General features: G+C 39.7%; 1 protein-coding gene across 4 annotated transcripts in view; it reads right to left on the bottom strand.

The window, feature by feature from the left end:
- Window positions 1–26,251, bottom strand: part of RASA3 (RAS p21 protein activator 3) — a 129,612-nt gene that overhangs the window by 57,518 nt on the left and 45,843 nt on the right. For all 4 annotated transcript variants that reach the window (XM_072933245.1, XM_072933249.1, XM_030279399.4 and 1 more), the window contains exons 3-4: window positions 23,023–23,126; window positions 11,213–11,307 (exon numbers count right to left, since the gene is read on the bottom strand). In XM_072933245.1, coding sequence (XP_072789346.1) covers window positions 11,213–11,307; window positions 23,023–23,126 — 199 coding nt within the window. The remainder of the gene's footprint in view (window positions 1–11,212; window positions 11,308–23,022; window positions 23,127–26,251) is intronic.

Below are 26,251 nucleotides of genomic sequence, written 5' to 3'. Positions count from 1 at the left end.
AACATGAATACCAGCTGCATTCCTCTTATTAATTCCATTATATTTCAAAATGTGAGTAGCCACTCCCACTGACAAAAACTCAGCATCACTTTTACAGTGTGTACACAGTAAACGCAAAACACATTTTGTTATTGACCAAATCTGACAGGCCAGCAGTGTCCAGTCATCCTCTCCAAATTATCATAGCCAAAACTGAGCCTTTCATTTTCATTACTCTCCCCTCCACCTTTTGTACTAAAGGATGCTAAAATCCACCCTACTAATCAGTCACAGTTCTAATGTGGGTATCATCTTCACTCCAAATTACACAAAATTCTTTTGCCACCCCTTTTATAAAATCTTCCAGATTCAACCTTTGCTCTTTTTGCACAGGACCAAAACTCTTCCAGTGATTTCCCTAGCTATTGTGACTAGTTACTACAACCTCCTGCTCTATGGGGATGTCTGTCCTAGGCAACAGAGGAGAATGAAGATGGAACTCTGGCCTCAAGTTGCGCTACTAAGACTCCCTTTTCCTACAGCAGATTTGTCTGGACAAAAGCTGGTGAAGGTAGTTCAAAGCACAGCAAGGAGTGCAGCAATAATTAAGGAGCATGGACACACAGAAGTGCAGTCCAAGGTCATTCCTTGGTCCTCTCTCAAGAAGCAGAAACACTGGACTCAGTGCCTGAATACTTGCCCTGAAGGCACCAATGAGGAATTATGTTTCTAACTGCTACAGTCATTCCCTCCCCTTCCTAGCGTATACCCCTCATTCAGTACCATTCTTTCTGCACTACCTTGAATGCACACTTCATGCCTTCACTCCCCAAACCTTTATTGTCTACTTATAACTTCAGTATTCTGAGTCAGTAACACTTTTTCCTGTCTGAGGGCTGGGACACAGACCTTTCAAGTACATGTTGCAGACAATACTGGTCTTCATCCAGAAAACATGGAAGACACCCTCTCTAATTGAAGACAAGCTTTTCAATCTGTATAAAGTTGCAGAGGGACCACAGCTGCTGACTGGCATTTTGAACAGGGAAGAACCCAGATGAGTGTGTGAGTTTCAAACTTCTGCCGTGTCTCTTTTGCATCATTTTAAACAAAATAATTAAACCGCAACCATCCCCAATGCAAAAAGCAAACGTTGCACTCAGCTGTCACTCCTGGTTTGTGTTTCAGTGACATAGGTATCCTCCTTCACCCTTGCCAGTGTGTGCCAAAGTCGGCATCTGTCATTGTCTTCCAAACTGAAGCCTGCCCTCATGCACAAGAGCAGGACTTCTCTGCACAAATGCATAAAGCCACTTCCAGACTCAGCTCTTTAGGACTTGGTACCACTGCAATGCCTACTGTAGCTGTACATGACAGGGGCTAGGCACATGATCAGCTAAGAACTCTGCTTAAGCAGAACAGCTTTCTTGCTTTTGTTTTACTGTATTTTCCTTACTCTTCAATGTTCTCTGTCCCACTGGCAACATATTCTATTACAGGTCTCTGGAGAATAAATTTATATTATGAACATGCAAAACCCTCTACTGCTATCTTTGTTGATAACCTGCTAACTACCAGAGAAATCAACATTAATGTAAGTTTTGAAGAAATTAAGAGACAAGAACAGAGATTTGGCAACACAGAAAATATTCCTCTGTAGAAAAATAGCAAGGTATACAAATGTTTTTATAGACCTATTTCTGCTGGTCTTAAACAAATATGAGACCAACACTTCAAGAAAGAATGCTTCAATGCACTTAGAAGAGTCTGAGAGCAAACTGGCCATTTGCTCAACCTCACACAGACCGAATAAAATGGAAGCTCATTTCAGAAATTAAGTTGAAAAAAATATTTTAAAAAATCAGCAGTATTTCACACATTTTTCTAGCTACATTAAGCAGAAAATGATAGTCATGCCTCTCATGGGCTAAAAGCCAATTTTTCTTGTAGCTTTCATCTTTTGTGAAAGCTTTGAATATGGTCAGCTGCTCCAAAAGTGACTCCAATCTTCCTACAGCAAAACAGAGGTAATGGGATCACTGAGACCAGCAAAGTACATCTATTCCCAAAACACCTTCCAGTGTTTTACTTCCAGTTAAAAATGCAAATATCTTGAAATAAGGCTACAGTAACACTTTAATTTACAGAAAATGTTACTTTTACATAAACAGAATGCTTTTTCCCAAATTCAATTATACCATTACGCAAAACATAAGAATTCATCTGAATAAATTCACTCCTGAGAAATGGCATTAGTTGGGTTTACAAAATACTAGATAATTTATTTTGCAAAAGGAAGACAAAAAACTGCAATAAATCAGTATCATAAGATCAAAAGTTAAACTAACCAACAAGAAAAAAGGTCAACCTATAATGGATTACACGTACCACAGAAACAGACAACTGCCATGATCTTTGACAGTTGTAAGAAAGAAATTCATACTTTTATTATTAGAAGAACTACTGCAATAATAACAAGAGTATATTATTGTAGTAGATCTGCAGAGTTTACAAGCAGGAAAGATTAGACAATGCAACAGAAAAAAAAAAAAAGTCCACTTTACCAAAAGCTGAAACAGTGGCTTTATCCTGCTCAGAGAGAATCCCTCCTTTGGAGCCAGCGATTGAGGTTAGGCTCAGTCCTGCATTAGAAGGCTATAATGCTTTCTTTTTTCTAAGAAAAAATCTGGAGGTTTGGCAATTCTGAAGTAGCACGTATTGATTACTCAAAACATTTCCATTAACAAATATATCTCAGGGTGTTCCTAGAAGCAGCTATGCTTATTAGCACAATCTTCTCCTTTGGAAGGGTAGGACCCCTTTTCAAGGAACAAGCTGAAGGCGTGCCAGTTCAACTGCTGAACACTTCCATCAGCTCCTGCTGGTATGGAGGGCGGGTTCACAGGTCACACCTCCTTCCTAACCCCATCTAACACCACATAATGGGGCCAGCCAGCTTCCAGTTTCCAGTTATTGATTAGAGAAGCCATTGGATGACTGAATTTCTTGTAGGGAAGCAGACAGTACTCAAAAGGAAATCAGCAACAAAAAAAAAAAAACTTTTGAAAGGCCTTACTAAGGAAAACACAAATTATACTATGCCTGTTAAATATAATCTTTACTACACACTCCGTTACCTGAAAACAAAACTGAAACTGATTGCAAGTTGGCAAAGAAAAGAAAAAGCAGACTCGAAGTCCTGGTTTTATAGATAGGGAAAGCCCATGTACAACTACTTCCTTTCTGCCTGGAATGAAGCCATGAGCCACTGTGGATTGAAGCACCAGAAAACAGTTATAAAGCAAATAAAAGTACACAAATCCTACATAATTGTATTACGTTTCTAGTAGTTGCAAATTTGTGGTTTAATTTAACCACAGTACTTTGAAGGAGAATAAAATGCATGGCCACAGATTATCCTAAAGTTACTCATGACAAAGTTCTGCCATCCTGGCATAAAGTAGTTTTAGCATCCTGAACAAGGCCTCAGAGGCAGTGTTTGCAAGGTCACCAGGACACCACTGGTTAAATGCACTCATTTTGCTCTGGAATCTGACACACCCCACATGAAGCAGCAACTGCAAATTCGAATGCAACATCCAACCCAGCTTAAAACAGATGCAATCTGTTTTTTCAGAGAAATATTTATGAAAAGAGCACTGAAAAATACTGATAGGAACTTCTGTGCCTATCTGAGGCTCTAGAAGATGCACAGAAGACTGTCAATCTGCCTAAGTTCAACACAGAAGCCAAATCTACCCAAATTTCCTAAATCATTTTAAAGCAAGTATCAGCCAGGCCACCAAACCTTTTTGTTACTATCAAATTCTTAGAAATCTTTCACTTTTAAAATCAAAGGAAAAGAACAAGTCTTCCCTGATTACAAACAAAACCAGAAATTATTCTGTTTGCTTGAATATTAAGTATCAGGTTAATAGGCTTAATATCCAGGGCTCACACAGCATAATTCACTTCTACAAATGAACAAAAGTTGATATAAAAAAATTCCTAAATAGGCATTTGTTCCTATTAAACCTGCTGGATAAGAGGTTCGTGGTCACCCACCTTTCTACTTCTCACTAGCCTACCCAATTTTGCTGAAACTTTCCCCTCCAAGATGGGAAGTTGAAAGTTCTTCCAAACATTTATTCCATATGGAGACACTTTATCCAACACAACTCAACTCTGCTCATTGCTCAGTGGAATAGAAAGAGGGACTGGGAACAATTTTGGTTCCTTACTCTTCATCCTGCTGGTAGAGTGTGACTGCAAGCAGTCTCACCCCAGCTCCTGGAGAAGGAGGGATGAGATGTAACAGACATGAGCTGTAGGAGAGGACTAGGCTAAGCAGGTGACATGAACCACAGCTCAAGACTGACTCATGTCAGCACTGCATTTTTCTTTTTGAATCTCAATTCAGGACTATGATAACACTGGTGAGTTGGTTCATTTTCCCTTACTCCAAATTGTCTGGAGAAGTGAGCATTGGAAGAACTCGGCACTGCACAGAGATCACTCCAAACAGGAATAACCTGTGCCATTGCTTTCTCAGTCTTTCCAAATTTTATTTCAGAATGTTATTGGGCAGATTCTGTCTACTCTGAAACCTTTTTAGCCAATTTCCTGAGAAGTCACTTTCTGCCATGAGTAAAACTTAAAAGCAAACAAGAAAACCGAGCCAAACCCTAAGGGCTCACTAAATGCTGCCCTTCAGGGAGTGGGAGAGGAAAGATCAAGGGTACAGCTACTGCTCTAGGTAAATTCAGCCCTGCAGTATTATCAGCAGCCTCACATAAGGTCAGGCCTAACAGCAGGTTTGAAAGCTGGAGGAAGAAGGAGTTTGTTTGCTGTCTACATTTGCTGCTTGTAACAGCTGCTTCTTCCTTTAGAAGAGGGCAGCAGGCGGCTGGGAAAGGTCTAAGGATCATGATAGAGATCACAGCCAGCCTGCTGGACCACAGAGCAGCTCACAAGAAACTGGAACAAAATCCAGCTGATTGCTGAGGAAAGTGCAGCAGCTCTGTTCAGCACTGCACGGGTTCATAAATGCTAAACAAAGCAGAACTGATATCTGCTTGCCATCCATATGTGCAAGCATGTCAGAATTGCTCAGGAACTGGCAAACAGCTTCACATGGCATAATGTTAACCTTCCTGTTTCTCTAAAGGAAGAACGCTGCCATATGGTCAAAATCCTTAAAATTAATCATATTTTCTTCTCAAATAGTTTGATGGGATATAATACATAGATGTTGTAAGTGGAAGGGTTTCCCTTCCCCTGACTAATTATTTTCTGTAGATAAAGCCCCACATATGTTACTTTAAAACCATGTACACTCATTGTTCAGCAGTAGGTGCTCCTCACCACATCATGTTACAGATTAGCTTTTGAAAAGTATAGACCGAAACTGGATTAGCTGTCTTAGCCCTTTGTGCTGTTAAGTCTGAATACTGTGCTCTTACATTCACATGGGAAGTCTTGCCACAAATCAGGATCTGGTCAATAGCTGCTCTTTCCCTTTACCACAAACATCATTTGCCATTGCTGACGCACGGTTCAGTTGTCTCAAGTAATTTTGTCAGTTGGCATTTAGCCTTGAGATTCTCCCCACCCTATCAAAACAGGCATGTCATCTCTCTTCAAAACAACTAGAAGATAGAAGCCAAAGTGCCACTGTTCAAAACATACAGGGTAGCACCCATTTATTTCCTGTTTGTGGTAGAAGGCTGATACCAAACCTGGAAGCAGCTTCTTCTTTTTACAATTTGCATTTACCCATACTTAGACTAGGTTGTACAAAACGCATCAGTGACTCATTTTTATACTAGATGTGTTTAAGCACCTACACAAAGATAGTAAATATCAGTGCTGGACAGTGGGCATGCAAGGCTCTTAAAACTAAGATAAACTTCTCCATCACACAAGACTGAATGAAGAGCTAATCAAAAAGCCTGTGGTAAAACCCTGGCTCTGAAGAACTCATGGCAAAACTCCCACCCCAGGAAGGGCAAGATTTCATTCACAAAGCCTGACACTCGGAATACATTCAATGGGAAGGTGCTGACAAAAAGTAAACTTTTTTTTGAGTACCACACCATGCCTCCGCTAGATTCTTCTAGCTAATATACAAGCAGTATTTCAGAGCCAGTAGTTATGTCAAGGAAGACAAGAGGATTTTAGGTGTACTCTCCAAACATATCTATAAATAATGTTTCCCACTAATGAAGTACAGTACACCACATGACACAGTCCATACTCAAGAACAGGCATGTTTAATCAACAATAGTCAAAGGCCTGCATAGACAAAACGCTAATGTGGTAAAAGGAAGAGGAAAAGCTTTTGGTGTCTGAAAAAAGTACTTAACATCAGTTAATCTTTGGCACAAAGCACTGAGTACAGAAGGTTAAAATGTGAGACAATTTGCTTCCTCAGTGTTGGTTATCTGCCCTTTACATGCCTTTTATTTTTATTAAGTTGATAGCCAAACAGATATCTCAGACACATCAAAGTTCTTATGAGAAGGAAGGGGAAATGAGCAATTATCAAGTTTTTGTCAGACTTTTTTTGCCCCAACAATGACTTTACATAAGACCTTGAGCATAATGGCTTTGGAAAAGCATTCTATCATTTAGAACTGAGAACTGAGCTGTAAGAGGACATGACTATTTCATATCTGTCAATGAGATGGAGGAAGTAACTCAAAGCGTACTTGAAAAAGGGAACTTTTAAAACAAGAGCCTACACAGGAAAACATGTCAGAATAATCTCTTTGCAAGTCCCTCCACTTTGGTATATACTGACAACATGATTTTGAGTATGTTGATGTATAGATATATTAATCAGAATAGCTATGGATCTTTAACCACTTCACTGATTACAATGTACACAAAGACCATTTAGGCAGCAAGGCTCAAACTTTACAAAACAGACTTGAACTATGAACTTAATGTGAAAAAATATTAAGGGAAAAACTACTCAAAACCAGGAAAGGCCTTTTAAAGACTGCATGTGCACTTGGGCTTAAATTCCACTGAGAACACATGGATCACTGAGAGCATCTGTCATCTACAGCCCTAGGCAAATATCTGAATCAGTTACTGTTGGGTAAACTTCCTTCTGTGAAAAAAAGGAAAACATTCATGGATCAAAAAAGAGGTACACACAACAGCATGGCTATTTTTGCTTCCAGACTTCAAAAAGTATGACAAAGATAATAGAGCAGGTCCTCAAAGACAAATTACTAGTAGAAAAGAAACATGTCCCATATAAAGTGGGCAACATCATGTTCCTACTGTCCTCAAGCAGCTTACAATCTTCTCTCTGATGCTGCTAGCCCCTCCTCTCCAGCTGAAGCTGCCTGATTGTTCATAATCTAGTTGAATGCAAAAGTTAAGCCATTTTCAGTAATGGCTCAATTCCTGGTCTACTTCTCACTAAAATACTTGGGCTCGTGTACTGTCAGCCACTGGGTATAGTACTGAGGAGGAGGCAGGCTCCATCAGAACACGGGAACTTAAAATTCCTTCAGCTAAATACACGCAAACCCACCTGGTTATAGCTTTGTACCTCTAGAACAAGTTTCTCAGTCTGGAAAGTTAAGCCATAAATTAAACATTAATGGCTGCTGTCAACTTCCATTCTGTACTCTATAGAAGAAAACTTCTCTATCACATTTAACATTTCATTCTATATTTAAAAAGGAAATATTCAGGTATCATGTAATTTCATATTTGTATGCCAGACACAAGCTGAAGTTTCATCATTTGTTCTTCACAGAGCAACTCAAACTTAGCCACCTAGAGCACAACTGCTGTTTCATTACCCAGCTATTCTCAACAGCATCCAGGGTATCCACTGACAGGACTAAAGCAGACTATGCAATGTGTTATCTTCAAATTAGTGAGAGCAAAACCAGCCAGTAAAATGTGGGGGCATTGATGTACCAACAGAGTAAAAGCCTGTCAGCTTCAAGGGGCAGCTACAGCCCACTGCTGACTGACACAGCACTGTGCTCTGGTAGCTACTGCTTTCCACTGGCTCAGGCAAGGGGAAGTTCAGATGCACCTGATGATGCTGATTATCTCTCTAGGTAGGTTTGCTAGACCAAATGGTGAACCAAACCCACAAAAAGGTTTGGGTGGGCTGTAATGCCTGTTCTGCATCTATGGGCTGAGCAGCTGCAGAGCCCCACCTCTACTGCTCCATGTGAGACAGAACACAAGGTGATGGTGAGATCACAGGCCTCTCAGCAGCATTCAGCCCAGACATACAATGCTCTCATTTTTTCTTCAACATGAGCAATCATGCCAGACTCCTTTACTTGCTGTCAAGCAATAAATGGAGGTGGCATTAAAGCATCTGACAATAATACTCATATCTGTGTAGTATGACAGTTAATGTAGTCCTGCTGTCAGTAACATCCTTATCTGCAATAAAATTTATGAAGCCATAATCGCACTCCTGACAATACAAAGCACCTTTATAAGAGACTAAGAATTGGCAATGTTGTAAAGCCATAAAACTAGATTCAAAGTCTCAAGCTAAACACCTTGGAAACAATCTGCAGTAAAGTTATACAACATTAACACTTGCATACTGATTTTTTGAAATATACAGGAACTCATACAAATGAGGTACAAACCATGCTGAACAAAAGCTTAAATTCCTCTCATTAAACTTCAGATAGCTCAAAATATCAGATCCTATACCACAAATGTTATTATCTCTAATTTCAAATCAGTCATTCTGTTCCAAAAAATGAGGTACTGTGTCCCAGAAGTGGGCCACAAGAAACACAGCATCCAATATCACTAACATTTGAAAAATACATTGTTTTTAAGGTGTTTTTCAGTTTCTGACTGTGCTGGCTGCTCTGCTGGGTACTTTCAGACTTCACACAAGGTAAAGGTAAGTCCCTCATAGGTTTATTGTTCTTACCCAGTTTCTTTCGTATCATGGCCTAATGTATAAGAAATAATTAGAAACCTGGTCGCTTGTTAAATTTCTCAGGCTGACTGCATAACCCAAAGCAGTCACAATCTTTCTGACATTTACTCTCACTGTATTCAAAGTGTGGGAGCGACAATAGCTTACCTTAATAGAGTGCTGTGATGCATAACTAAGTAGCCATGAAGTGATCTACAACATGGAAAACAGTACCACAGCCACTGGCTGACAAAAGCAGAAGATGCAGGAGTTTCCTGGCCTACAGCTCAATGTTTAATCCACTAGACTGCATTGGAAAAACTGCTATAATGATAAAACTACACTGATCGTTAGAAAAACTAGAATGATAGCTAGAACTATAGCTGCCACATTAAGACTTTGTTCTAGTATTTGCATGATTCACTGAAAATGTTAACTATTAAAAATTTCTTAAACTATTTTCTATAAAACAGGAAGAAAACTGAGGAACATTGTAAAAATACACATCATTAATACAAGTATTCTATTTTCCATTACAAATCATGAAGTGCTTATGACAACTGAGATACTGCAAATGTAAAAGATACAAACAAAAAATTTCATTTGGCTATCTTCACTTGCATAAGAATTCATACAAAATATTTACAAATTTGCTCACACTGTTATGGAAAACCAAGCCCTCTTGCAGTCTCAACATAAAGACCAAGGAACATTTAAATAAATGGATAAAATCAGAGTATCATGTAAATCATATTTACATTACTAGTAATAAATGCTTATCATGGAGCCCAGAAACAGGCTTTAAAAGTTAGGCTCTAGTACGGATGCAAACAGCAGAAGTGATAAACTACATAATTATGAACAGAGAACATGCTTCCAGCAAATCCTGTGCTCCTCATAACTCAAAGCTAGAGCTGTCTGCACCTTACAACAGTGGTAACTGCTGCCCTGGAAAGCACCCTGATCTAAAAAGCTTCCACAAATTCACTCTGTATAAATATTGTAACAAAACAAACAATGCAGAAGCTTATCTAAATATTGGCTTTCTTCAACTGATAAATTACAAAGGGAAAGTTTTCATATCCTACAGGAAATAAATGCTTAATCTATTGTTCTAAAGGCACTGTCATAAGAGGCTTTGGGGTAAGAAGACAGGGACACTACTCCAGGGTAAACAGAATAGATCTTATAGTCAAAAGCCTGTTAAAAGCCTTTCCATCACCAGTGACACTGAAATGTGGCATTAAAGAGAATCAATATTTTACAAGAGAATGTCACAGGCTGAAGAGGCTGTCCTAAGGCTTTCTTTGTATCACATGCACAACAGTATTTGTCTTTCCCAACAAAAAGAAAACCTAGTTTTGCATGTATTTTCACATACGCTTCACCATACATGACCACACTGTATGTTGGAATGTGTGTGCATTTTAAGTGTCATTTTCCATCCTGGTATGTGCAAACTTGCACACAGACTGAAAAGCCAAGACACAGTCTCCAACCCTACCACACAACAGTATCTAAGAGGAATTCCCCCTTGCATTTATCTGAGACTTTTGCACAGACCAGATATTTATGTCTCCTCCTAAATAAATATTGTGGTTCAAAAGTGATCTGTAATATATATTTACAGGAGAAAAAAAAAGTAACTGGCATAGCATCCTGGTATATAATTTTGATTCCTTGCTTTGTTATAATGACTGTTTTCACAAGAGCAAATGTCACAATAGAAAATAGAATCTGCTTCAAAAGAAGAAAAGTACAGAAAGAGGACAGACACTGTGTATAAAAAATTCGCAAAATACCAAACCCTCAATGTAATTTAGGACTGAAGTAATACAATTATCAGCATTACCATTGTAGGGAAGAGGGCCTAGAGATCTGGCAAGGAAAGTTTTTCATATTTGAGATGTACTTGTTGCCATTCCTGTGGCCATCTGCCAACATAATTATTTTAAGCAGTACCTGCAGATACTATTTTCAAGATGGCTCCACTCCCTGAGGAATCAACTGTTATTTATAGGGCCTGAAGTTATTTGATACTTGAGATAAACACACCCTCCTTGTATCAGCGACCTGATAGTTCACATTGTTTTAATTATTTCTGTAGGCAGAATCCTGACCCCCAGTGATTTATGCACACTTGTAATCCACCCAACACTTTTCAGGTGGATAACCCAACCATACTAATGGGCAATGCTTCTTTTCTGTAGGGAAGCAACACATCTGTCCCAGAGCTATGAAACCCATGAAACTGCCATGGCCTTGTTACAGATACTCTTTGCCAAGATATTTTTTTAACCATCTCACCTGTACTTCTGAATCAGCATCAACATGCTGGAGTTGGAACCAGGTGTCTCTGTTATGATACTTCTGCAGATCTTCTTTCTGTATAGCCACCTTTCCTGAAATAAAACAAACGAGAAGCACAGTTTAAGACATGCCATAGCTCTACCAAGATATATTTCCACCAAAAACAATTATTTAGGGCCTGTCCTATTCAAGAAAGGCTTTAGAGCAGGGAAAGATTTTTTTTGGGAAATACTTCTTTACATAATACATAATGATGAGCACAATACTGATGGATCATGCAATTCTGATAAGCATCTTTTTCCACTGCATTTTGTGAATGACTTGGAAATTCCTGAAGTCCTACTCACCTAGCACAGTGAAGCACGGGATGCTATGGACAAGATTGTAAATATGCTTATAACAAAAACATTATTATTTCTCTGACATGCAATTAAACTTGTGGGAAGTAAAAGCGTGGAAACTGTTGCAGAGTTCTCTTTTTATGGCTGATATCTGTAACAATCCCAAATTAAATGTTCCACACATATGTTATTGCCAACAATATTTCAGGATGAGCATTTCATTGTATAGTTTTGTAGGAGAAGGGAAACAACTACAGATGTCAAGATTCCCATATCTGCATTTGTCAACCTCTCTCTCACTCAAATCTTTCAGACTTGGCACTACACAAGCCAGAACCACCCAAGGGCTATCCCTGACTCTAGAGAAAAGTCAGGGGGAAAGCCCACCCCAAAACACTGAAGAGTTTCAACTCTCATGTTTTTATAGCCCTCTTTTTAAAACATTCTCCTGTTTTAAAACAAAAGCAAATTTTCTGTTGTGGTAGGTTCCATAACAGCACCAGCTCCACGCTGTGAACTAAGAGCCCACGTGAATGTGAAGGGTCAATGCAGAAATTTCTGTCCTGCCCAAGCTCTCTCAGGCAGTATGTAAAGCACTCTCTGAGGAGCAGTGAAACTTTTTCCAAGCATCCTTCTTTATATACACAAAGCTGAGTGTGGTATGCCTGAGGCACACATGACCCTCAGAAAGCTGCTTTGGGCTGGGTGGCTCCCCAGGCACCGAGCAAAGCAGCATGTTTGAAGTGAAAGAATCCAGGGCAGTCAGAGACACTGACAAGGCTCGAGGAAGCTGGGGTTTGGCAATGTGGCTGGGCAGACTTCTGCTGCTGAAGTGAGTTGCTCACATACAGTTTGCAACCACTGCTTTGTCATAAAAACACATACTTCTTTAACCAAATGTTGTGAGATAAAATTCACCAATGGATATAGTTTTGTGGGAAAAAGAGTACCAAGGCTACCTAAATTTATGCAGTTTGACCAGATGTCAGTAATACATTACTCCAGCAAATGTTAACACATTTACACAGGAAAAAAAAAAAAAAAAAGCAAGAACACAAGATCAAAGACTACAAAAATGGCAAACACAAATAAGCATTTTCCTTTCAAAAATCAAAAAGCTTACAAAAGTCCTAGCAGCAAGTTATTACACACCAGCATTCCCTCAATTTATGGCCTTTTCCTTTAGCTGGATGGCTTCACCCAGCCCTCCTGTTTGCTGGGCTATACCCCATACCATGTGGCAGCTGCATTCTTCTGTCACCTCAGGCTGTTTCTGATGACAGTTTCCAGATTTCCAGTCCCAGTTCCTAAAGTACCTTGCCATTCTTTCACAACTGCCCTCCACAGTATCTGCCAGGGTTTCTGCTCTAGCTTCCCTTTCAGAACTTCTGACCCATTATTTCTAAGTCTGGTTCATTCTGTCCTCAGCACCATCCTCTCACTGCTTGGCCTGCAGAGATCATCAGATCCATCTCCTCTCAAACATCTAACTAGAAATTAACAAGGGAGAGTCTATTGTATATGCAGAGCAAGCCACTTGAAACTTGCTGGTAAAGCAATATTTAAAATACACAAACCTAGAAAATAATATGGCAGGAAGGGTAAATAAGACATCTGAACTGTGCTGAACAGAAGATACCAATTTATTCTGCTGAGAATCCATAGGATGACGACTGTGTTTTTAAAAAGCTTCTACTTTTATCCTCCAACCACGGTGGTTTGTGGGAAACCTAGTTTCTCTAAAACACTTTGAGAGGAAAACATTGAAATGCATGACCTTCCACTAATTGCTTTGGACCTCACTTGAAATTGTTTACTTTCACTGATTGCTATCCTCACTCTACCCTTTAATCTCTTGCAGAAATCCTCCACTCAACTGCAGCATTGCACACACTTGGCAAACACTGTCACCTGCCATCATCTCATTCAGAGTCACCTCCGTGTAAGGAGTGCCTTGCAGAAAACTCGAGGATGGTTTCCCAATACCTGCATCTGTACGTGGCATAAATGGTGTGATCACTTCCCCCCCACCTCTTCCAGCAGGGAGTTCCACTGCTCCCTGCATCAAGGATGGCAGGGTAACCCAGATGGGGCTGGTCACAAAGTCAGTACATGATTGCAGCACAAAGTGTTCACAGGCAATGGCATGTGCCTCCAGCTCTGAGAGTGTTAACGTGGTGATACAACTGTTTTGATTAGGAAACTGTTTGAACAGCACTGTTTGCTCTGCACACAAGCAAGTTTTATTAATGACTGAAACTTATTGACCGGGCTGGCTAGTATCTAGGGGTTTTCACTGCATACTAAACGAGCCACAAAGAAGAAAAATCTACTAGGGAAAGAGAAAAAGGTAGCAGTAAAAAGATGGCCTACAGTTTGGTCAGTCTAAACATATACAAAGATATATTACTGATAAGACAGAATGTTTGATCTGCCCTGATAAACAGTTCTCTGCATACACACAAAGGAGCTTCCCTCTTCAATTTGTTAATAAAACTTTTCACCTGCACCAGCCATGCCCCATATGCTCATCCAGCTCACATTCCTCCTCCTCATCACCAGACCTACATAAAACACAGTGCAGGTGCTGCGCACGGTCATGTTTCTGCCCTGGTCTGCACAGTCACTGCCCTTCCACCGGCTGACCTACACCTGACCTGGCTCAAACAACTTCCACAGCACCAGAACTAGGCTAAATCTAGGCCAATAATCACAAGCTGTTGGCACCTGTCATTTGACCTGACACTACACGATAAGAACCTGTAATTCTCCCTGAAGATAAACACGACAGGTCAGAAAGATTTACCACCACTCATTTAAAGGATGTTTTCCTCTTTGTGGTTCCTCAGCATGCTCCCAAACTCGAGCCTATTGTCTCCCACTCCTTCTCAAGACTTGGGTGGCTTCCAGACAGCATCAAGAAACTCTAAATCTTGCACCTGAGGCACCCAGCCACTCCTGCTGGTTTCCTCAGAGTGGCCCCAGGCTGCAGAGTCTGCATTAGTTTAAGCTTTTAGACACTGTATGGGAAGAGGCAGGAAATAGCCAAGCTTGTTGAACTATGTAAAGTGTAATTTCAAAACTTAGTATAAATTACATTTTTAGAAATTAGATTCTCCGTGATAACCAGCAAAGATGAATTAGAAACATTCTTCTCATCTGAACGAATTTCTTTCTGAAGCCTGATGCTCACCAGAACCTCAGACTGGGGGAGGGTAGGAAAACCTCACACACTCCGGCATGCTTTCCATCCATATGGCAACATTTTCCCTATGACCAGCCCCCTCTCCAGACTGAACAGATCTTCACTGCAACATTTAAATCTTAAGTTCTGTGTTCAAAACAAAGGTGCAACATGCCACAACTGAGCTCTTCCTTAGGTGAACCTCTCTTTAGGGAAAAAATAATATACCTATTATTGAGGAGACAGCTTACAGATTAATAAAGTTACTACCTAGGCCCTGAATGGTTTTAAGGCTGTGAATTCCACTTTATAATCCCTGGTACAAACTGATTTAAGAGCCTCCTACGTTCTCCACCCATGCATCTCTGTCCTCTCAAGCAGGGCATACTGAAACTGTTGAGGAAATCAAGCTAATCTAAAACAATCCAAACAATGAAAATAAACATTCTGTGCAAGGAGAAGAGAATAAGAAATAAGTTTCACGGGTCACATGTGGGTGGTGTTGGCATTTTTAACACAAAGGTCATTTCAACTGACCTGTTTTAGAGTTTCCCCACTCAAGAGTCACATTATCATAGCTAGAAGACAGAAGACAGTAGGAAATCAGTAATTTGGGCACAGAGGCAGAGATTTTAAACAGAGAAGGGTAGGAATTTCTGGCTATAGTGCCTGGGAAAGTGCTTGTGGAAGCACCACACCCTCAGTGCCCATACCTCACCGGTTACAAACATTTTTCCAAAACAAGTCAATGCAGCCCATTAACCTGTCCCTGAACATGCCTAGGCTTGGTAAATCAGGGTCAACATCTCCATACAAAGACGAACAGAATTTGGCTCAGGCATTCTCCATCCGTATACAACCACCTTCTGTCTGCATTACCTGTTGGTGACAAAAGCATCAGGCATTGGCTGAAGGATTACATTCCACCTTTTAAGAGTAATTTTCTAGGTTGTAGATGAGATATGTGAATATTTATGACAGATGCTACACTAGTAGAAGATTTCTTTACTGAAAAAGTAGCACATCAGCAATAGGAAAGGAGTTTGTCATTCTAAAAGGGCACAAGGCTCTACCTGAACCATGATCCAACACATTTGGATCCAGCAGTTATTTTACAGAAACCTAAATTGAGAGCATTTCATGAGCTCTTGTACCTTCTCTTTAGGTTATCTTTATCTTGGAATACTTACACAGTGAAAACAGAATTTTACACACTGCTGCCAGGTGAGCTGATATGATAATATCCTTCATTAACAATGACTGCAGTACAGTTAATTTACAGCAAAGGGTTAGGACCAAGTCACACATTGAAAGGCCCCAAATTCTAATGAACTCAGTCTTCTCTCAGCCCTGAACAGAGACTTTGTCTCCTTCCTATATAATGTAGTATTAGGCAACAAGCGAGCCCCAAAGCTACTTCAGAAGTTGCTTCATCTTAGAATGTTAAGTGCACAGACACACTGTATCACTGTATTGATTTAATATAACTGATAAGAAGTGCCACAAACAAAGTAGCTTTCAATAGCTGGAAAGACTAGGGACAAATCAGAACCAACTTTAATCAACACTTTAGGCTGTGAGATCCTAATTATCTTAACAAAAAAAGCATCACTGCTATTCCAGCCTACCTAGATGTTTACAGTTATCTGCATAAAAGGTTATTTGCCTTTAAATAAAAGTACAGAAACTCTTCCTGCCTTTTTCAAGAACAGCACAAATTCACTCACCTCTCCCATAACACAGAAAAAGATCAAAACAAGCAAAATCCCAACTCCCTATTTCAGAATTACAGAGATGAGAATTAGGAGCAAACTAAGGCTTCAGAGGCTTAGAAGCAGCAGAATTGTTCCCTCCTGGCTCCTGTGCAGTGCACCATGAAGCACAAGCACTATTAGACCATCTGCTACAACGGGTAAGATTTAGTGGCAATAATAGCAGAACACTTCCAGCACAGCATTAATGCATCCACAGAGAGTACTGAGGTATGTGATATTCATGACCTCAATTTCATTTGTTTGGGTTTTTTAAACTAGTCCAAATATACTAAGAACTCACTTAGTAATTCCATTTCCCCCTTTGTGGGATTTATCTTGTATAATAAGTCAGAGAAAAATAGGCTGTGGACAAAATACAGCTTCTATCCTTAGTCACAATGGTCACAATGCAAGAGATCTCACCTGGCTTCCATATGAATTTCTGCTTGCCCTCCCTGCTAAAAACAGCAAAACTCCCAAAGAACACTCCTCAACCACACCCCTGGTATCAACTCTGTGCCAGCTGCTCTCTGGGCCCTTACAATGGCCCTACATTTGGGACACTGGGTATGGCCTGTGGCTGGTTGCAGTGGGAGAGCAGTCCTGAACTCCAGACTTGCAGTCACCACTGTCTGCCTTCCAGCAGGCACCAAAACCCTGAGCATGGCACCAGCACAAACAACCACCACATTAATTTCCTCATTCTACATACAGACAATATTAAAACTTGTCCTCATGTCAGGAGGAGGACTGCATGAAAAGACAGTGGAGGCTCTAGCACATTATGCTCAGTAGTTTTGTTTGTATCTGTATTTCTAGGATGAAGAAGAAAAAATACCACCTTTTGAAAGCTCTACTTTGGTTCCCTGCTCTTGGGACTACCCATCAGGTTAAAAGATATTGTGAGTGCATCCTAACAATTTATTCTATGCAGAATATTTATTTTAGCCTTTCCATGTAGCTGCAGAGAACCTTTCCAGGATAATTCTAGTTTATATCTTTTTGAGACTTGCCATTGTGGAAAAGTCATATGTTTCCTTTATTTCATTAGTAGTTGTATTTATATCATACTGAGTAGATACGTTACTCCCATGTCATCCACCAGTACATTACAGAAACAGCAAACCACTGCCTAAGCCATGGTCAGGCTAGAAGAAACCAAGGAACACTATTTTCTACTGAAATTTTCATCTCTGCTTCATGCCCTATTGGAGGATCTTTCCTGCATTTAACTAGCAAGAAGCACAGTTCATGAGGGATAATTCTTTCAAGTTCTTTTCTTTTAAACCAGTAATATACTGAAATAAAAATATGATGCTGCAGCTACATTTGGTAACAATTACCTAATAACAGTAGATGGTTTGCTTGGATGTTTGGTAATAAATTATGGCAACTCTTCAAATATACCTCCTTAGCTTTGGAAGTAACCATTAACAAAGGCACAGGTAATTCAAACATGCAAGCCTCAAACAATTTAATTCCAAGTTGTTTTCATTTTGTGCCTCCAAGAGCTATGAGTTGGTTTCATCTACTTTAGTCCAGATTAGCTAAGTTTAACTACTTCTGAAGGCAAATTTGTTTTAGTGCTTTACTTTCCTTCACCTCATCCAGCATTAAGCAGGAAAAGATTTACAACCTGTCAGGATACAATGGCCACAAGAGTCTCAATTTGTCATACAACACACCTAACAACCTGTATGAAGGTGACTTAGAGCAGCTAAGTTATTGTAAATGTAATTAACAGAACCATACACTAGTCTTCTCCCACTGGCTTTCTGCTCCTTCACTGAAAAGTTTTCATGTTTCACATCTGTGCTTTATTCAGCACCATTCCATCCCCATCAGCACAGCAGCATTTTGTTCTATTCAGTTCCTGCTTAGCACCAATGTTGGCAAGTCAGTTTCATGTATCTCTTGCCAAAACAAATGAAGTGCTGAGGTGAAAAAACCAAACTGTCTTAAGCAGAGGATAAATAATTGTGTACTTCTCACCTGAAGGACAGATGATATCAACTAATCTCTCACCAAAGTGTTAAGTGATTTGGTGTGGCATATTTCCTGTTTTGAGCTGATCTGTATGTTGAAGGTCACAGCCTGGCAGCCTGAGCTATTCATTACACACTTAGAATACCAGCCCATAACATGTCACAAACATTGTTTTCCTCACTATATCTAGCTCAGTTACTGAGATGTGAGAAGCCCAGTTTATTGTTATTGCAGACACAGCATGTCTCATTCAAAATCTCTAAAGCGTTGAAAAATATCAAAACAATCATTAAAGAACATTTACCTGATACAGCAGCACTACTATGCTAATATTCCTTCTGCTGCCAGAGATATCTTTTCCCCATTATTACTGGAGGGGCACCAATTGAGTTTTTCAAGTTAGCCTCATCTCCTCTCTCTTTTTCTCATACTAACAGCTAAAAGGAAATAGCTATTCTACATATTATAAGCACATATTCCAGCAAATTGGCCTATTACTGCTATTTGATCATTCAGAAACAAACAAATGCAATTTTAAAATGCATTTACCATTGCCTTCAGTAGTATATTTCCTAATCAAAGCATCTCAGCATACCGTATAAATCAGTACATAAACTCTATCCAGTAACAGTCAATATCACTTAAACAACAACTTAAAACTAGTTTACTTTCACAGTAATTATTTGCTATATTTTATTTTTAAAAGAGAAAAATAATATTTCAGATTCACTGAACTCTGCATTTTCTTCATTATATTTGCATTTCAACCAGCATCCAATATTCTTCCAAGACACAATGATTCAAAATTTATGTCTGTTAAGGCAACAAAATCCCAGATGACTTAGCAATTATGATTAAGAAAATGCAAATGTAATAAGCAAACATGCAGACTCAAAAGACATCTTTATCTGCACAATCCTCCCATCCTGTATGCCAAAATACTACAGCATGTTCCAAAACATATCTGCACACATGTTCCAGTTTGAGTTTGTTTGGCTCTTCTTAGAAGTTTGTGTCAAGAGGTTTCAGGGGGTTCTTGTTTTTCATATTCTCTCTCCCACATCTTCTGCTTTTGGTACCTTAACCATTCTCATCTGTCACACACTGAGTTGCATTTCTGAAGTTAAAGAATTTGCCATCACAAACTTATACTTCATATTTCAATAAATAAAAGCATGATCTCCAGTAACCCTGGAAGTCAGTATTGTAACACCAAGAGAAACTCCTGGAAACCTTTAACAGTGGACCAAAAGGAATTCTGCTAACCAACCATCTACAAAAAGTAGCTACTTGCTGAATTCTCACAATTTTGACCCATATGCACACCCATATTCTCCATCTCAAAACCAGCCAAAAAAAACATGCAAAGAGATAAAGAGATGTCAAACACTGCAAATCGCATATAGGTAAATTCACAAGCTCAGTAACATGTGGACTTTAAATTAGCCTCTCCTGGATGGAAGACACTATCCACTAACTCTCACCTCTGAAAAAGTTCATTGCTAGATGAGCATGAGTAACCACATTTTCTGCAAGAGAAGTCTCTCATGATGTTACTAGTCATCTTTGGAATGCAAACAAAGGGCCTCTGACTGCAGAATTTGGTGGTTCAGGGGTAACAAGCTCATTTTAGCTCTACTCCAACCATCCTTTTCAGTAGGGACATCTCCCAAACCTTCCTTGTTCAAGCCTCTTCAAGAAAAGGTTTGAGTCTTAAAACTGAGTGGAAGATACACACAGAACAACTACTCTTTTAAATGTTACAGACTTTTACAAATTTAGGAGTTTTCTTGTTCAAAAAAACCTCTACTGTTGAGCTTTGCAGCTGCTGAATTCCATACTGAAAACAGCCACAAGCAGTTACTCCAGAGCACTGTTCTCATTCCAGAAGTTTCCTACTGCAAGCAGAACTTAGAGAGTAGTATCAAACTGACAGTAATTCTGGATTTCTTTTCTTCTCTCCATTGCTATTTATCACACTTCCATATCTTTGAAATGCTTTTCAAAACAGGTCTCAATAAGGACAAAGGGGAACAGAGGGAGGAGGAGAGGAAAAAATACTACAATACATTATATGCACTGTAAAATCTCAATGTAGACAGGAAACACCAGAGTTTTGACTTCTAGTGCTACATCAACACTGTCACCAAGCGATGTGGTTTGGTTGACACACTGGAGAGAAGGAATGGCATCCAGGGGGACTTGGACAAGCTGAAGAGGTGGGACCATGGGAGCTGTGTGAAGTTTAACGAGGCCAAGTACAAGGTCCTGCATATGGGTCAGGGCAACGAGAAGCTCAAACACAGGCTGGGTAGAGAATGAATTCAGAGCAGCCCTGAAGAGAAGGACTTGGCAGTGTTGATGGACAAGAAGGTCAACTTGATCCAGCAATATGCACCCCTGATTTCCAAGGGAAGTGTATCCTGGGACTGCAACAAAACTGTGTGACCAGCAGGTCTAGAGAGGTGATTCTGACCCTCTAACTCTGCTCTTGTGAGACCCCAGATGGTGTACTTTGTTCAGGTCTGGGGGCCCTCAACACAAGAAAGATGTGGACCTACTGGAATGAGTCCAGAGGAGGGTCACTAAGTTGATCAGAGGGCTGCAGCACCTCTCATATGAAGACAGGCTGTTCAGCCTGGAGAAGACATGGCTCCGAGGAGATTTTCCAGCTGCCTCTCAGTGCCTGAAGTGGGCTGAAGAGAAGGCTGGAGAGGGGCTTTTTGTAGGGCATGTAGTGAAAGGACAAGGGACAATGGCCTTAAACAAAGAGTAGGTTTAGAGTAGACATTAGGAACGAATCCTTTTCTGTGAGGGTGATGAGGCACTGGAGCAGGGTGCCCAGAGAAGCTGTGGGTGCCCCATCCATGGAAGTGTTCAGTGCCAAGCTGGATGGAGCTATAAGCAGCCTGGTCTAGTGGAAGGTGTCCAGCATGTTTCAACCGAGGTATTGAAACTAAATGGCCTTTAAGGTCTTTTCCAACCCAGGCCCTTCTATGATCCTAAGACCAGTATAGCAACACACCAGTTTGCCTACCTGTGGATTCTGCAATACATGCATAAATTAACATTGCCATTTCCTAAAGAGAGTGAAAAATGAAAACTTGATCAATCATTCAAGCATGCAAACAAAAGTCTTCATATTTTCTGCATGTCCTCTTCACAAACTGCTCCCAGAACCTTTAAGATTACTCTAGCAGCTCCTGAATAATTCCCCTCCAACATCAGAGCTTGATTATTAAAATATGAACTTAGGAAACATGAAGAAAACAAAAATACTTTCACTTCTCTATCTGCAATTTCACGTGTCTGACATGTATTAAGTGGTTCAAGAGACTATTTTTCCAAGAGAAGGAGTAAAGCACTGAGCAGGAAAAGTCCCTGGCCTGTGGATGGGTCACTGCAGCTGTTGAAAACTGGTGACACACAAGAGATCAGATAATTTCAACAATGGAAAACTCATCAGTTGAAAGAAGGGAGCTGTTTCTTTCAAAGCACAAGGGAAACTAGAGATTAGAAATAATAAAATGCTTTCCAAAAGCTCACTCAACAATCAGAAATTGACTCCCTCCTCCCCAGGATGCTATACACACATGAACTCATTTATGGGCAAAAGAAGAATGACCTGCTTTCCCATGTGAAACAATAATTAAAGAAAAAGCTTGTGTCTGCATGACAAATTACTGCAATGTAATGATACATGTAAAATATCTGCACAACCACTCCATAGTTTAATATAATAAATTTTATGCCATTATATAAACTATTGCTCATCATCCTTATACAACTTCCTCTCTACAACTGCTTTCACAATAGCTATAGCCATCTATTTCAAAAGAGATGAATAACTGAAAAAAAGCCCAAAGTGTTTAAGTAACTTCAAATAGAAACTGTTCTCTTCAATAACAACTAAGCTTTTACAAAGTTTTTATTCCCAAAGAGATAAATGGAGTGTCACGCAATTTGATGTAGATGAAATGCACAGCAAATAATATCTGGAAAAGCAGGAATCTTGACAAACAGGCACTGGAAGTCTTTTAGAGCTATTCTGTAGGTGACAATTTGCTCTGTTACACTCCACAAAATTCTGTCATAATTGTACTTGGAATAGGTACCTATGGCCAGTAGCTATTCCTCTGCTTGTTGTAAAGGTAGCCATAGTTTAACAATACTGCAGGCATACAAGTGTGGGAGCCCTGGAACACTGCAAGACGAAAGGCCCTGCACTTAGGAAAAAAAAAAAGTAACATTTGCAGTAACAAATGAGTTTGTCAACATCTAAACAAGGTTTTATAGCCTAAGTTAAACTACAATCTGCATTCACTATCACAACAGACAGTGCTTTTCTCCCCAACTTTTTTATATACAATATATAATATTAAAGGCATTTTTGACAACTGACAGAAGGACAATACTGAGCAGCACTTACCACTATCATCATCAGTCCTATCAAGACCCCAACTCCTAAGACTACAAATGATGTAAAAGTTAAAACCCAGGAGAAATAAGCTGTAAGGAAAGTAGTAATTTATGAACACATACCTATGATGGAATCCCTTCGAAAAACATCTCTGTCAAAAATATAAAATGACAGATGGCGAAAGGTCCGAGGAATTTCACAGTAAAAGTCTTCTCCATAGAAGGGGCTGAGTGAACAAAAAAAAACCAACATACACATACACAAAAAAAAAAAAAGGAAAATAGATTAGTGTTGGTATCATGGACAAGTTGGCGTGTTTATATTTCACACCCAGAACGTCACTCTGGGCTGTGATGGTCTTTCCCACCAATGAATGCTCACTTTTAAGCACTGTTCCATTTTTACTCTTCCTAAATATCTTAAATGCTCACAGAACAAGATTTTTTAAGGGGCAAAAAAAAGAACAGATACTTCTTTTTATCTGGAAAACAAGCATCCCTTTACAAAGGGGGCAGAGACCACATTATTTGTTAACATACAGTGCCTTGAAGGGTAGAGAGGCCCCTGCTGCCAAAGAATGCTTACAGTAGACCATCAGGATAGAGATCACAAAAGCATACTGAACAGGATGAGAAAAACACAGCATGGTCCATGGGGTTTTTTTTTAAGCATTTAGTATACTTAAAATAAAATGCCTACAGCCATTGCATCTTTTCTCATCCCCTGCAAAGTTTCTTATTTAAAGTTAGATTCAGTCAACTGACAGTAACTAAGCCTTGGAGCTGGCACCTTGCTTGTTACCTCAGAGCACTGAATATCTATTTTTGCACAGTGGTTAGATTTTTTTTTTTTTACAGTAAGACTTTTTTTTTTTTAAGACATTTAGAAAAAAAAAAAAGTAAGTACTATCTCAGCATGAAAATCTCTTTAAAGACCTAAGGGGCTTTCTTTGGATCCTATCAATTTAAATGGGGGGAGGGGGAATTCTCAGACACTTGACAGCAACACTTTCAGTTTCTTTCTATCAAATTACATGGTTAAGGATTTACTCCTAGGAACTATAAGCATATATCAACATTATTTATTCATTGACAGGTCCACCATTTTACACAGCCCTTTCATTCCAAGTCACTCATGCTTCAGTAAATCTAAATGAGTGGATGCAATTCAAGTCACATGGACAAATACAGCAAGCACTGCAGATGTAGACTTAAAAATATATCTAATTCAAACAGACCAAAAGCTAGCAAGTTTTTTCTTCCCCTCTTCAACACAGACCTCCTTATTGCCTTGGTTGAGCTCAAAAATGAGATACAATTGTGCTGTAGTTTAAATCACTATTAAAATTTTTTATGTTAGAAAATTAGGTATGCAAAAGTTATTAATAATTCTTTGAATTAACTTTTATATTTTTCAGAATTTTGTCAGGAAAGATCATTTCCCTGGCTTCTTTCAGGGATATTTTATACTACCATATGTTATTTCTGCCTGTAAGAAAAATACAGTCCCTAAAAATCACCACATTCCCTCAAAAGCTAGCTGACAAGTCTCCCTTAAAACATAAAGGTACTGGAAATTAGCTCATCAGTCTGTGAAGGGAAAATGACATGACAATTTCATGAAATCCAGTGATATCACTCAGTGTTCACCAAGAATATTACTGAAGTCACGACTCCAGTGGCCACATGGAAGAACAGAAGTTAGATGAACAACAAAGCCCAAAGCATACCCACAGGTTAAACTTCCACTCTGAAATGGTTTCCCATTCCTTGAAAAAAATGCAGCCAAGTTACAAAAACCAATGTGAGGCACACTCAATCATGCCTACTGTGAACGGAGGGGAAGAAAAGGGGAAGAAAACCTGACAGCTGGAAATGGCAGCTGGTTTGACTGTCCCAACTGCCCCATCTGATTCAGCACTCCTTGTTACATCCTCTCTACCCATTCTGCTCTGAGAAGTTTCATTTGGAAAACAGAATTTCACAGCCACCACTTCAGGCCCAAAATACCTTAAAATTCTTTGTTAAAAGCAGCTTCTACCAAACTGGGAGCCACATGAGTGTCCCAGCAGCCATGCCTCTGCTGGCAGCCCCAAGGGCCTCATTCTGTGCACATCAGTTGGTGCACGTTTTCATGTGCAGGCTTAACCCTAGGGGGCCAAACAAATGCAAAAATATTGCCCAAATACCTAGTGCATTATACATGCAAAACACTTGCATCATTCTGAGCTTTAACACTCTATTCAGCCATAAAATTGTCCTTTCTGATGGAAGAACATGACAGATGAATTTATTCATGAATGACCTTAGAACGAAACAATATTTAATGAACTGTGGATTATACATACAATCCTCTATCTACAATACAAGGGAAGCTTCAGTGTACTGCAAGTCTAAATGCAATATAAATACAAGTGACTTATACTGAGCATAATTTAATGATTCTGGGGGGAAGAGCAAGGAAGAGCAGGGAAGAGACATCAGCTAGAACTTTTGGCAAATCCCCCTATTAATATTTGCCATGGGTGTTGAACAGAGGCAGAAGTCAACTAAGATCACACCACAGCAAAACAAATGAGTCAGAAAAGCAGCGTGGACAACAGGAGGTACCTAGCCCAATGCACAGAATCAGAAAGAGACTAATTAACAGAAGAAATGCTGTGAAAGCTGACTTAGCCATGCAGGGACCATACCAGGTCACTACTACTGGCACAAGGTTTATTAGTGTGAGCAGTGCAGTCTGAGCCCCTATCAACAGAAGAGAAGCTTTGTTCTGCTCTTGGCTTCTTCCCCTCTGAGATCTTGAGCCCCTTGTAGATTCACAACCTCTCATCACTCAGGTCACACCACTGAGGTGCACTCATTCTTAATTAATTTAAGCAAGCAGGTTTCCAACACAAGCATACTCACTCTGCACTGGGTAATTAGCCAGCAAAGTTTGAACTGTAAGAATACACATCAGATAAATCTGGTATGTTCCCAACCCAATCCCGTGTAGCTCTGCAGAAACAGTAACTTCTTTCTGAAGGACTCAAACACAACCACACAAATACTTCCAGCTTCCACTTAAATGTGTGCTTTTTCTCCATGTATCTCTTCAGGACAGTACTTGCTTTGTCTTCCACCAAGACTTGAAGAGCAAGAGGTCGCAGCAGTCAAATCCCATGATTTATTTCCCAAGCTAACTTATCTTGAGCGAGAACCCCAGGGCTCCAGAATGGTTTTTCCAAAAGAACAGCTAAATTCCTCTCCCAGTGTCTCCTCTCTCTGAAAAGCCAGAATTTGTTTGATGGGAATTCGGTACTTTTATTTTGACAGAGCAATTAATAAAAAGCAGCAACATCTGCCTACC

Source organism: Taeniopygia guttata, chromosome 1, assembly GCF_048771995.1.
Source record: "Taeniopygia guttata chromosome 1, bTaeGut7.mat, whole genome shotgun sequence".
NCBI lineage: Eukaryota > Metazoa > Chordata > Aves > Passeriformes > Estrildidae > Taeniopygia > Taeniopygia guttata.
This window is presented reverse-complemented; position numbering and strand designations above follow the sequence as displayed.